The following is a 12,915-nucleotide window of genomic DNA, read 5'->3' as shown; positions in this document are numbered from 1 at the left end:
TCAGAAGTCGAAACCACTCCCGGTTCAAAGGACAAAAGCAGGAACGCTCGCTGGGCGGGGACAGTTGCAGGCACTTCCGGGGGGAGGAGCGAAGCCAACGGGCTGCGAAAGCGGCGCAGGCCCGGCCACAGCGAACTCGCGAGAGGACGTAAAGAGCGGGAGGGGGAAGACTGCCCCCGCGCCGCAAGCACCGCCTGTCGATCACCTGGCCCCGCCCCACGCCGGCGCGCCCCTGAGCAAGCCCCGCCCCCACTCCGGCCGGGCGGGAAGCGAACGCGCGCTCCCTCCCGTTACCCTCCGCCTGCGGGGAGGGCGGGGAAGGCGGGAGGCGCGCGCTCGCGTGCTGCGTGCTCGCGTACGTCGCTGGGGTTCGGCTGCGTCCGTCCCGCCGCTCGCCCGTTGCCGCCGCCGCCGTCGCCGCGCTCTCGCTTCGCCGGCCGCCGCCTAAGGGGGGCTGGGGCCGGGCCAAGCCGCCGCCGCTGTTGCCGGGATGCCGCGGGTGTACATCGGCCGCCTGAGCTACCAGGCCCGGGAGCGCGATGTGGAGCGCTTCTTTAAGGGCTACGGGAAGATCCTGGAGGTGGATCTGAAGAACGGGTGAGGAGGGCAGAAGAGGAGTCGGCCGGGTGGGGACAGGGCCCCAGCGGTGGTGGGGAGGTCGTGGGGACGGGAGAGGGACGCCTACCCGGCGCGGAACTGCTACCGGCCTGCTCCGGCTCCGCCATAGTCGCGGCGCCTCGGGGGCGCGGGTAGGCCCTGGTTCCCACTGCGCCTGCGCGGGTGGGGGTGGTGGAGGGATAATGGGAACGATGGTGAGGATCTGAGTGGGACGGGGAGAAAGACAACCCGAGTGGGATTGGGGCTACGGGCGGGAGGGTAGGGCTCCAGGGCGCCGGGGAGAGGCCTGGGTTTTTCCTTCCCGGCCCCGGCAGTGGGGCCTGGTTCGTCTCCGGTTAGAGACCGACCTTTCCCGCTCTTAGGGCTGCTGGAAATAAACAGGATTTCCTGCTCCCTTTTCACCTCTTGCCCAGTCTAATGGATCAGACAGTCACCACGCATCTTTACCGAATCCAGGAGCTCCGGAGGGAGGCCTTTTTTGACTTGCATGTGTCACACTTTTTTGGGCGGGAGACTCGGGTTTGAGTGAGTAGTCTAGTGACAGTTTCGAAAGTATCGTCTTGCCGCGCTGAAAGCCTTGACCGTTCCCTCTGCAAGGGTAATTTAAAGTCTTGATTCGTTATCTTTCCACCTCCGTATAGAGTTTCCATGCTGTGGTTTCCGTTCTACAACTTGCCAAAAAATTGCTTTGTCGTTGTAGAATTTGTTAGTGAATCGTGGCCACCCTGGCTAGTATCTGCGGCAACTAGTTAATGAGACGGAGATTCACAGCTCGAAATTGCTAACTTACTGCCTCCCCGGGTTTGGTCTGTTACTTGTATTCCTGATCTACGTTGGCAGAGCAGGGCTAGCAGGGGCTACACGTTTCAGGGCAAAGAGATGAGTCCGGCTTGGAGAAGGTACTCAATGGGGAAAACTATGAGAACCAGGAAATGTTAGGTAGGACTTCAAAGAGATAGATATAAAAATTAAAAGGAGTAGGGGGAACATTTTAGGGTACTAAACCTTGAGTGTTGGAGGAACTCTTGGCTTATTTGAAAAATAAAATGAAAGACATTTGCAACAGGTTTGATATGGCTACAGGTTACTCTCCTTTGTAATACCAGCAACTAACACTTGAGAAGTTATGAAAAATAAGTATAAGTTGCATATTTGAGACAAATTGGCAGCTTCCATTTACTCACATTGTTGATTGGGTTTAAAAGTCATTTCAAAGTGATTGTTAGGAAGAATCACCTTCTTACTAAGGAAAGTGTCCTCCATAAAAGTGTTTATTATGGGGCGCCTGGCTGGCTCAGTCGGTGGAGCATGCAACTCTTGATATCCAGGTTATAAGTTCGAGTCCCATGTTGGTTGCAGAGATTAGCTAAAAGGATAAAATCTTTTTTTTTTTAAGTGTTTACTATGAATACTGATTTAGAGTAAAAGGGTTAGGAAATTACTCATTTGGTACAATAGAGCTTTAGGTTCTTGAGGAATTTACTAGATAAAGTGGGTTTTTATTATTGTTGCTGTGATACAGTTGTGAAAGATGAAGTGAAAACTCCCAGTTTTCTTCAGAGGCCAACTAAGTTGACAGAGTAAATTTTGTGGGGAAAGCGTGGTTTTTGAAGCCAGATAGGCTTGGGTCAGATCCTAACTTTACCACTTACTCTCTGTGGGCAGGTTACTTCTGTGACTGTTTTCTCATCTACAAGGAAAAGGAGCATTAGAGATCATTGTAAAGCATTTGGCTCATAGCTGTAAATGGTAGCTGTAATCAGATGGTTTTGACTGTGATCATTAGGAGACAGCTTCAGTGTTTGATAACATGAAGCGTATTTGGTGCTGTCTATTTTCTAAAGTTACTCAAGTGATAGCAGGAAATGATGTTGATGTTAATGGTAAAGTGGTTAATGGAATAAATACGTTGATAACCCACCAACAAGATGCCTGCTACTGTGCTAAATGGTTTGGAAAGAAAGAAAAACAGTTCTGCTCTTGAGTAAATTAAATGTTGACAGTTACAGTGTGTACACTTTGAGTTAAGAAATGCTTGCTCTCGCTTTAAACTCAAGTAAAACTTGGAATGGTTTGTTTGAAGAGATTTGTTTGAAATGGGCTTTGAAGAATGAATTGAGTGGGGCTTGAAATAAAGGTGTCTGGGAATAATGTGTGTCATAACCGGTGATGAGGAGGTGGTCCAATAAGGAACACTTTTGAGAAATAATGAGCAATCAAGCTTGGATTGAGTCTCATGAGGGATTTAGAAATTAAACGACATGAACCAGAAACATCAACTATAAGATTTTACACTGACCATCCAAAATCATAGATAGGAATTGAAAGTCTCTGTAGGGAATAATTGAGCAATCTGGGAAATGGCAAGAAAGGACAGATCCTTGCTGAACCCTAAAATACCTGGGTGTCTTTGGGGGAACTATTCTCTTAGCAGATCTGCTGCTAAACCATGATATGTGTGAAACCTGTGATTGAAACTGAAGGTTGAAATGAGGAATGGGAAGTCATTGCAGGGATTCAAAGGCAGGTGAGACAATTATACCGGCACACGTGGCAGCATTCAGGAATGCCTGCAGAGGAAAGTGACTGCTGAGCAAAGGACCAATGGTATAGATGGATTCCAAGCAAGAATTGACGGGACTAGATTGCAAAAGTGCAGAGGAGTCTGAACGCAAGGAGGAGGTACAAAAGGAAAAGGTGGTGTAATTTAGCAACATGTAAGCTTACGGTTCTGGACACTGACTGAGGATAGTAGGTCTCCTTCAGGAGCATTTTTTAACATACCTGGCTTGTAATTATTAGTAATCAAAACACTAAAGCAGATTTTGGATGGAGAGGATTTTGATGAATTGCTGAAGCGTTCACACTTGTATGTAGAAGTGAGATATATCAGTAGACAGTAGATATGTTCGGAATTAATTAAATAGGCATAAAGTACTGGTATAACTGGAGGTTGACCGAATGAGGAAGCAGATGAGCTCTCCAAAGGAGATTTAATGTCCAGGAGAGGATTTTATGGATCGTCTTGGGATTTCAAAAAGTGTGTATGCAGTAGTTCATTGCCTGCCATTTTATTATTCCAGGGGACCCTAATCTAGATTGCCTTTATTTTAGAGAATTCCTATAAAGGTGGTTCATTTGGGACCACAACATGATGTAGATCTCCCAGGACCCTATAGACCGCTCCAGGTCCCCTAGAATCTCCTACGTTCAAACCTGCCACACTGACTCCAGCAAGAGCCACTGTGGGACCAGGAGTCAAGGAAACAACAGCCTTAGCAGTAACTGTCTATATAGCCTTCCAGCTCTGGTAACTTTTGTTGCCTTTGATTACTTGTGAATTCTGTGGGCTTTCTTTTTTATTAATAAATCATGTGAAATGTAGAAGGTTTTTAATACAGTAGTTTCTCTTGCCACAGAATCTTGTGGTTACGGTCATAGATCTTTATATCTCAGTTTTTCCATATCTTAGTTTAATAAATTTATTTTATCACACCCTGAGATTATTTTACTTGCCTAGGACCTGGACAGGTAAACCTCCAAATCATTGAGGTTTCTTTGTTTTGTTGGTTTTATTTTTAAGTTGGCTAAAGACATGAATTAAAACTCTCCAGAGAAACTTGGCTATATATTTCACACCTGTGCTTCATATTACAGTGAAATTGTGAATATCTGGAATTTTCAGGGGTGTTCTTGTCTAATTGGATTTGCACAACTTCTTAAGTATTAGCAGGAAGGTTTTGTTTTCACCCTCCTTGAAAATCCCTTCAAGTAGAACGTACCTTAATTTTTTTTAATATGTTAAGACTTTCAGTGAGTCAAAATTACTGGTTTTGTCCCTGATCACTGTAGAGCATTGTTAGATTTTAGTTACTGAGATGAATCCGTGCCAACCCCAGACCCCACACAGGGATTTTCTCTGAGTCCTTGATGGGAGCTTGTTTTGTTTAGTTTCTTGTCTTTTTGTTTTAAAGGGCCAATAACGGAAATACAATTAGTTTAATGTTCCAGGTTTTTGGTTTCTGGTTAATTGAACTGTGGGAAATTATCTTCACCTACCACCAAATAGTGATAAATGCTATATAATTTTTATGATAATAGTACAGCTAATGAGCGCCAGGAATGACAAAGAAAAGGCAAACACTCTCCCTTTAAAAAGACCCCACCACCTTTTTGTCCACAGGCAGTTCTGCCCTCAAAAATAATGACACATTTGAATCTTTGGGGTCCAAGGCTTTGAATCTTTCTGTCAAGTAAGGCATTTGGTTCTGGAGTAATTTTATGATTATATAAGAAAAGATTAAAACAGTTTCGTTTAAAGGACAACTATGTTTATACATAGTTAAAATTAAAGACCCATTTTTAATTCCTGTAGTGTTTCAAAATAGCATGTCTTTATTTCTGATTGTAAAATTTTTACATACATGTTGTAAATTTTTTTTAAATTTAGAGGACAAAAAATAATCATCCAAAGATAACACTGTCTGCATTTTGAGACTTTTTTTTCATACACCCATGCTTTTCTTATGCCTCCCCATCTTTTCCACAGACTTGGGTCATATTATATGTCCTGTTTGTTTCTACCGAATAGCCTGATCCTTTGTCATTAAGTGTTCTCTGACAACTTCATTCTTAATGGATTCATAGTATTCCCACGTATCAGTGTTACTTATTGTACATAATTAAAACCATGTTGCAAGACATTTAGGTTGTCTTTGGTTTTTTGCTAATTTATGCTTTTACAGCACTGTGGTAAATATCCTTTATATAAATCTTGGGGTAGATTCCTGAGTGGATTTTTGGAGTCAAAGCATATATACACCTTTAAGGCTTTTGCTGCCTATTGGTTTCCATTACTCTCTAGACAAAGAGTATTTATATTTTTACCTGGTGTGTTTAAGAGTTCCTATTTTTCTGAACCCTCAATTAGCCTTCATTACAATTTTTTAATATTACGATTTTTAATGAGAATGTTTAAAATTGTATATGAGGAAATTATCTTGCCACCTTTAAGGCTCATCCATTTAGCCTACCAAGCATAACAGATTCAAGAACTTTTTTTAAAAAGAACACTTGTTTAGAAAATAAATACAAAATTCTCTTAACATAAGGTCTTTTTTAAAAGATTTTATTTATTAAGAGAGAGAGCCAGCGCTCGAGCAGGGGGAGGGACAAAGGGAGAGGGAGAAGCAGACTCCCCACTGGGCCAGGAGCCCTGTGCCTGCTGGATCTCAGAACCCTGCAATCATGACCTGAGCTGAAGGCAGACGCTTAACCGACTGAGCCACCCAGACACCCCTAACATAAGGTCTTATGTGCAATTTTACGTCCCACTTTTTCTACCTAATTTATCTCATGTATTTTTTCTGTTACATAAAAATCTTACAAACATCATTTTAATGCCTGCAGAAAATTCATTGTATGCCTGAATCATGATTTACCCAACCATTCTTAGGTCATCTCTAAATTCTGGTTGTTAAAATGATGCTGTGAGGAGTATCACATGCATAAAATTTCGTATTTTTATCATTCCTTAAGACAGATCCTATGAAGTAAAATTCACGTGTCACAGCAGGAAAGAACGTTGTCAAGGCTCTCGATGCATGTCATGCCAAATGACTTTCAGAAAAGCTGTGTACCAGTTCCTCTTGTACCAGCAGTGTATGGCGCCTGTCACGGCAGCCTCACCAGCATCGGGCATACGTGTTGTTTCAAATCTTGGCTAATTTCACAGGTGCAAGTGGTCTTAAGTGTCTTCACCAAGAACTTTTTCTTAAATGAGTAAGAAATAATGAGACACAGGGCTATGAATTTAGTAGCATAACCATTACAGATGTGACCAAGTTGGTTTTTGTACTGCACTCTTGTTGAAGTCAGCCTACATCCAAAATTTTTAAGTTTCTGTCATTTTGAAAAATCAGTGCCAAGAGACAATACCGTACTGCAGTTTTGACCAAATGTTGCTAGCATAAATTCCCTGGCTTGAGTCTTCCACTCTGTGGTTCTGGTTCCCCAGTCAGTTTGTGATAAGAATAAACATTGGCTGTAAATATTCGGCCAAGTCATTTTAAACCCCTGTTCCTCAGTTTAATGTCTTGCTTCTCCCTTCCTTATTGAGGGAGCATATGAATAGAAAGGGCCATGTGAAGTATTTGTCCCTTTTAAAAGGTGAGCATAGGATGTAGGCTAGATCAAATATGATTTGGGTTCCCAGTATTTCTGGATGCTTCCAAGTAACTTAAACAGAAAATTGTACTTTGAACTTCTCTAGGAAAGATGCTCCTAGTATGTGAGACAATACTGTTGGGGGGGGGGTCTTTATAAATTTGTAAATTTGTAAGCTAACGCTGAAATTTCAAAATTTAAAAAAAACATTAACAGCATGCACTTGTGTGATTTATTTTTCAACTGCATACACCAAAGTGCTTTACTAACAAGTGTTGTTGTCTCTAGTTTGTACTGATCGGGAAACTGAGGCATTGGGGCAATTAAGTGCCTGGCACAAGGTTACAGAATGAGTTATTGACAACTCTGGAAGCTGGAGCGCTTTCTTATTCCCGTACCAAATACAGCAGGAGCAGTGGCAGTCAAAGCCTCTCGTGCTTTCCTTCCAGATGGTTCCATCCTATTGTTCTGGCACTTGCCTCCAAGGATGAGAAGGTAGTTAGGTTCCACGGCCTGTTCAGTCTTTAGTCTCTCTACAGTCTTCAACAAGCTAAAAAGTTACTGCCAGCAGTGAGACAGGTGGTAGTTTTTGTGATGCTGGCCCTAGACAGAAACTCTAGTGAAACTTTCAGGCTATTCTTTGAAGATCTGTAAGATGGTGTCAGCTTTGTCCTGGCTGACTGGGGTAGGATTTGTGCGAGCAGATGCAGTGAAGTGATCTCTGTCGCATTATTGCCAGGGCTGTCTGGTCTTGGAGTAACCTGAAGGCGAAGGCTCAGGCTGTGCTCTGGATTTGCATGCCCGTATTTTGAGGAAATGCCCTACATGACTGTCCTGCGTGTTGAGATCAAGGTCTGGTTGTCCCGGAACTGCAGATGATGCCTGAAGAAGCACCCAAATGACGCTTGTAATCCTTCTGTCAAGTCCCCCAGCCACACCTGTAGGCCTGGATGCCAGAATGGGGGGCATTCGTAAACAGAGACCTCCAAGGCCTAGAGAAGGTGGGGAGACCAAAGGAGGAAAGGAGGGAGGTCTGAATCCGGCCTTCAGGAATGGAAGAGGTGAGCAGAAGGCTCGGGCACGGGAGTCAGGAACCACACACCAGAAGCACTGAACTTGAGAAAAGTCATTTCATGTGAATGAAAAGAAACTGTTGATCCATTAATGGTAAAAGAATTTGAAAATGTTAAAATACTAAATGAATTAAATGACTGATTTCAAGGGAAGGGCATCCCCTAAGAAATAGCATAGGAAGTGGCGTCTTTAACCAAAAAGGAAAAGAAACTGACTGCAACCCAGGGACTGTGGAGTGGTTATGAGGGATTTGGGAACAGCCAAGATGGTCCCAGAGGTGTAACTTCTAAGAGGCTTTAACACCTGTTACCCACTCATAGTGCCATTTTAGAGGTAAGTACGAACTGGTTTTGTTTGTGGCTTTTGTGTGGAATCAAGTAGTGCTGTCTGCTGAGTGTAAACTTTTAGTTCGCTAAGGTATGAGTTACAGATACCGGATTCCTATCTAATATCCCAAGAGGTTTTTTTTTTTTTCCCCTAAGTTGGTAATATGACGTTCATCTCTTGAGGGTTTTTTTTAATACACAGATTTTTTTAAATCTTTGATTGTCTTCATGAACTGTAGTTGTCATTAGGGAATAGCTGACCCCTTTTCTTGTGGGATCTCTTCATTTACTCTCAGTGTTGATAAGTGTCGGAAAATGGAAAAGTACAGAGGTGTGATTGTTCGCCCCTTACCCCCTTTGAAGAAAGCAGCCACGTTGAGTTTAAAATATGGGTGAAATACATTTGGTTGTGACGGGGGTTATGGTTGTAATGGTGATCCACAAACTATGCAGGAATATGTTGCTTTCTGGGAGTAGTCCCGTTTCATGGGGTGGAAATACGGTGGTAGCCTAATGAAAGTGCAATTGCTTAGCAACCTTACGTTCATTTTGAAGTGGTTTTGGATAGTTGAAAGGAATTGGCAGATAGGCCCACAGAATGGTTACAAAGTAAGGCTAAATTTGAACTTGATACAGATTCCTACCTCCTACTATTCTGGAGGAATTTTGTTTTACTGCTTTAGGTACTGATTGCTTCTGTTATATTTTCTTCACCCCGATATGTGAGCATTCCTTTAGAGACGGGCTGGCATTCCCTTAATGATGTTACCATTTTCTGTTTTCCTAGACTGGTGCTAAAATTTTGATGACCTATAAAATTTGGTAATTTTGATAGGTTTGGTTCCACGAATAACTTAGAGAATAAGTGTTCACAACTTATTGGTGTCAGTACCTATCAGCTGCAGAGATGGTATTTCTTACCATTTAGTATTTGTCATGAGATGCTAATATTCATGTGGGCATTTCTCTTCCACAGCACATAATTTGATAAAACTGATTTTCTGTGCTTCTAGAGCTTGCATTTCTCAAACTGTGTCTGCTCTTTGGACCGCATCTTCCGCTACTGTGTGGGAGGCAGTAGCACGTGATAGTGAGTGCTGACTTCGGGCTAGGAATGACTCCAGGTGTTGGGTAGCCTCAGCAAGTTCCTTCCCTGCTCTGAGTCTTACTGTCTTCGTCTGTGAGCTAACACTAAACCTCAGAGTTGTGAAAATTATTACAAAGGAATTTGAAGAAGGAAGGAATTCTGGTGGGCTGGAGTAGTCATGTTAATAGTAGTTTGGAATTAAACAAAATTAAATCAGATCTTAGATGCCTGTCATCTGCAAAGTACTTTCCTGGTCGCTGCTATAATCCTGGTGTAGTTGGAAGTCGTAAACCTTACAGCATTCTTTGATTTCTGGTCCATTTTTTTTCCATACCATTCATGCTTATATTTTTTGGTCCCAGTCACCATTCCTTACAAAACTAATTAAGTGCATTCTTAAATACATAATTTTGTCAATATCCATTCACGTCTACCACCTCTAGGCCCGACTCTCTGTCATCTCTATGCTGGTCTAATTTTTGCTGAGCCTTAAAACCAAAGGCAGATTCCAGGGGTTGTTGCGGGACCTCCAGAATGGGGATTGCACAGAATAATCTTATTTTTCCTCTATTCTTCTAGTCTGTTATGTTCTGAACCCACACATGTTTTCGGAAGGACCAGATGGCTGACACTGGCTAATGGGAACCAAAAGACAAGAGTGAAAGTAACCTGGTTGTCACATACCCCAAGCTTAGAGGTGCCTCACCTTGCCCCAGGATCAATTTCTTTTTCTCTCTGGAGATTTTACCCCCACTTACCAAAAACTTGAATACAGCCTGACTTACCTGAAGTTAGATTATCAAGTCAAGCAGCAGCATTTGTTAAATGAAAAGGGTTGTACTCAGGACCGTGGGAGAGAAGAAGCATCTGCCTTTACAAAGGCAGCGTGTAACCAGGTAGTTTAGAGCTTGAGTCTGGAGTCGGATGGATCTGGGTTCAGATCCAGCCACACCACTTATGAGCTCCTTGACAGTGAACAGTAGCTTAGCCTCTCCAAGCCTCAGTCTTCTCATTTGTGAAATGGGAATAATCATAATAATAGTATATTCTTCACATACAATATGAGGAATGAATGGAATATTACAGATGAATTGTTTATTATGTGCCAGGCACTACACTAAATATTAGTCTTTGTTAACAAAGAGCACATAATCAAATGAGAGGGTCAGCACAAAGAAAAAAGAGCAAGGCCTTGAAAGGCCGTAGAAACATTGTCATGTAAAACAAAATGGAATAGAAGTGCCAACGCTAAAGGAGGTGCTCAGATGATTAGTCAGGCAGGTGTGTGGGACTTCGTAAGAGAGAGAGAATTCTCAAGTCTATGGAAGAAGATTATTTTGCTTCACCTTGTGTAATCAAGGCACTCAGGTTTGGAGAATGATCGAAACAAAGATATATAGGAGTACAGACCTCTGAGCAAAAGAATGATCTAGGAGCTGGTTTTCCCTGCTACACCCAGAGACAAGGTGACTAGTAAGAATAGCCATATTCTGGAATTAAGTAAGCGGATCAGACAGGAAGAAGACGGCCTTGGGCGCCCGGCAAATGCGAGAACTAGGGCCAGGCCGAACGGGCAGCAGAGAGGAGTCGTCAGGGGTGATTCCGAGTGCTGGGAGGAGATGAGTGGTCAGGGGCTCCAGGAGAGAGAAATCATGAGGTAGGTTTTCTTCTTTGAAGGTGGGGAAAGATCAAGTGCAGACTGAGCTGTGGCCAGCGCTTACAGACCAGGAATCCACACTAGCTCTAATCAGAGAGCTCTTGGTGTGCGGGAACTGCCAGTTTGCCGACGTGAAAAGAGCCCCAGACTGGGTACTGGTGAGCCCTGAAGTCGCACCCCAGCTCTGCCACTCAGTGAGCACGGGTAAGTCATCCACCTTCTCCGGGCGGCCTTGATGGCCATCCCTCCTCTGAGGCTAAAGAAAGGGAGGCCAGAATGCCCAGAGCAGCCTCCTTCCTGTGTCAGGATAGGAAAGGGTCTCAGGAACCTCCTTCATGTGGTAGGAGTCCTAGTCGTGGGTCATAAGCAATCCTTTGTGACCGGAAAAGTCAAACTGCAGCCATAATCAGTGACCCAGAGCAGTGAATGTGACATGGGTAATTCTGCTTTGAGGGCCTACCCACTGCTTCCCTGGAAGGGTGCAGACCTCTGGAGTTGGGGCAGTGACCGTTCTTACTTGCAGGCTTTTCTGAGTCGGCCTCACCTGAGCAATAGAGAACAGCTGCAGAAGTGTCTTTCTGCACTTTTCCAAGCACTTTATGCAGACAGCGAGGAGTACTGCTGTTATTACTATCCTGTCAATATGTCCTAATTTTTTTCACCTCATAGGACCAAGTTGACCGAAGCGTAGGACCAACACTGAGTACTTTGAAAGAAAGCTGTTTGATTCCTGTTCACTGAATGCCATTTCTTTCAGGGTAGATTTAAGGGCTCTGCCCTTAAAGAACAGTGCTATTGACCCTAGTTTGAGGGTTCAAGCCACCCCATGGGTTAACTTCAACAGATGAAAATTTTTCCTTGGCTACAGCAACATCCCTAATCCTGACCAGCCATGGAGAGGTTCGGTTCTTACAAGGAAAATGAGTGAATGTGGGAATGGCTCACCACATTGGGAAAACAAAACTCACATCCTGCTGATGGTTGGCTGAGGACTGTCATGTCCACATACAAAGAAAAGCATGTGGCACAGTTGTAGGACAAAGGTGAGCAGAGATCTACCGTGGAAAGGGGCACATTTTTCTTATAGAGAGAACCACCAAGGCATGCCCCTCGGTAAGCAGTGTTGGTGGGTGATGGCAGGCACACGCATGGAGGCTTGCTTTCCCTCGCTCCTCATGTCACTCCCCCTCGGTTAGCCAGCGCTGAGCACCCCCTTGGTCCCGCCCTGCCTGGTTAGCTTGGTCAGCATGCCTCCAGAGCAAGTCCTGCTCCTCATTTTTCAGAAGGGACTTTTCTCCAGTCTCCCTATTCAGTGAAGGTGTCTGGAAGACAGGGATGACCCTAAGTCGTTCTGAAGAGGGTGGGTCGGGAGCACATCCTCTTCAGCGAGCCATGCAGAGGGGCATTTGGGACCATCTGTAGAGATGATTAGGATCAGGGAAAGCCCCTTCGGCAACAACACGGGCTCAGATGATACTTCTTTGGGTGAAAAGTGTGATTAACATTTCTAAAAGCGGAAAGCTTAGAGTAGTTTGAAAACCATGTCATTCCAGTTCCAGCATCTCCGAGTTCTGACTGATAGCCTGAGCAGTAGGGCAGCTGTTGAACGAGGGCCACCAGAGCCGGCCGCGCTGGGAGCCTGCGCTCAAGTGTAGAGCGCCCACACAACTCCAGGTGGCTTTGGTCGTGCTGTCCACATACCTGTCCATACTTGCTAAGGATCACGGTCCCCGCTTTTTTAGGGAGAAAATGACAGGCACTCCCCTCCTGTTCTGTTTTGTTTTGTTTTTTTGGCTAAGTCTGTCAGGATAAAATGTGACCGAGAGGAAAAGAGTTAGGGAAAAGGCAATAGCAGAGGAATGGTGAAGAAAGAAGTTTTCTTTTAATTGAAAAACGGTGTGTATTTAATAGGCCACGCTTTTTGTTCTTTCCCCTAGGCGCGGGGGGGGGGGGGGGGGGGGGGGGGGGGGGGGGGGGGGGGGGGGGGG

General features: G+C 44.3%; 1 protein-coding gene across 1 annotated transcript in view; it reads left to right on the top strand.

Annotated features, from left to right (window-relative positions):
• Positions 1-341: 341 nt before the first annotated feature.
• The window catches only part of SRSF4 (serine and arginine rich splicing factor 4), a 26,556-nt gene continuing 13,982 nt past the window's right edge, over positions 342-12,915 (top strand). The window contains exon 1 of the mRNA XM_040619139.1: positions 342-597. Coding sequence (XP_040475073.1) covers positions 491-597 — 107 coding nt within the window. The 5' untranslated portion in view covers positions 342-490. The remainder of the gene's footprint in view (positions 598-12,915) is intronic.

This window comes from Ursus maritimus, unplaced genomic scaffold (assembly GCF_017311325.1).
Source record: "Ursus maritimus isolate PB19 unplaced genomic scaffold, ASM1731132v1 scaffold_32, whole genome shotgun sequence".
NCBI lineage: Eukaryota > Metazoa > Chordata > Mammalia > Carnivora > Ursidae > Ursus > Ursus maritimus.
Note: the sequence above shows the minus strand (reverse complement) of the source record. Positions and strands in the feature narration are given on the sequence as shown.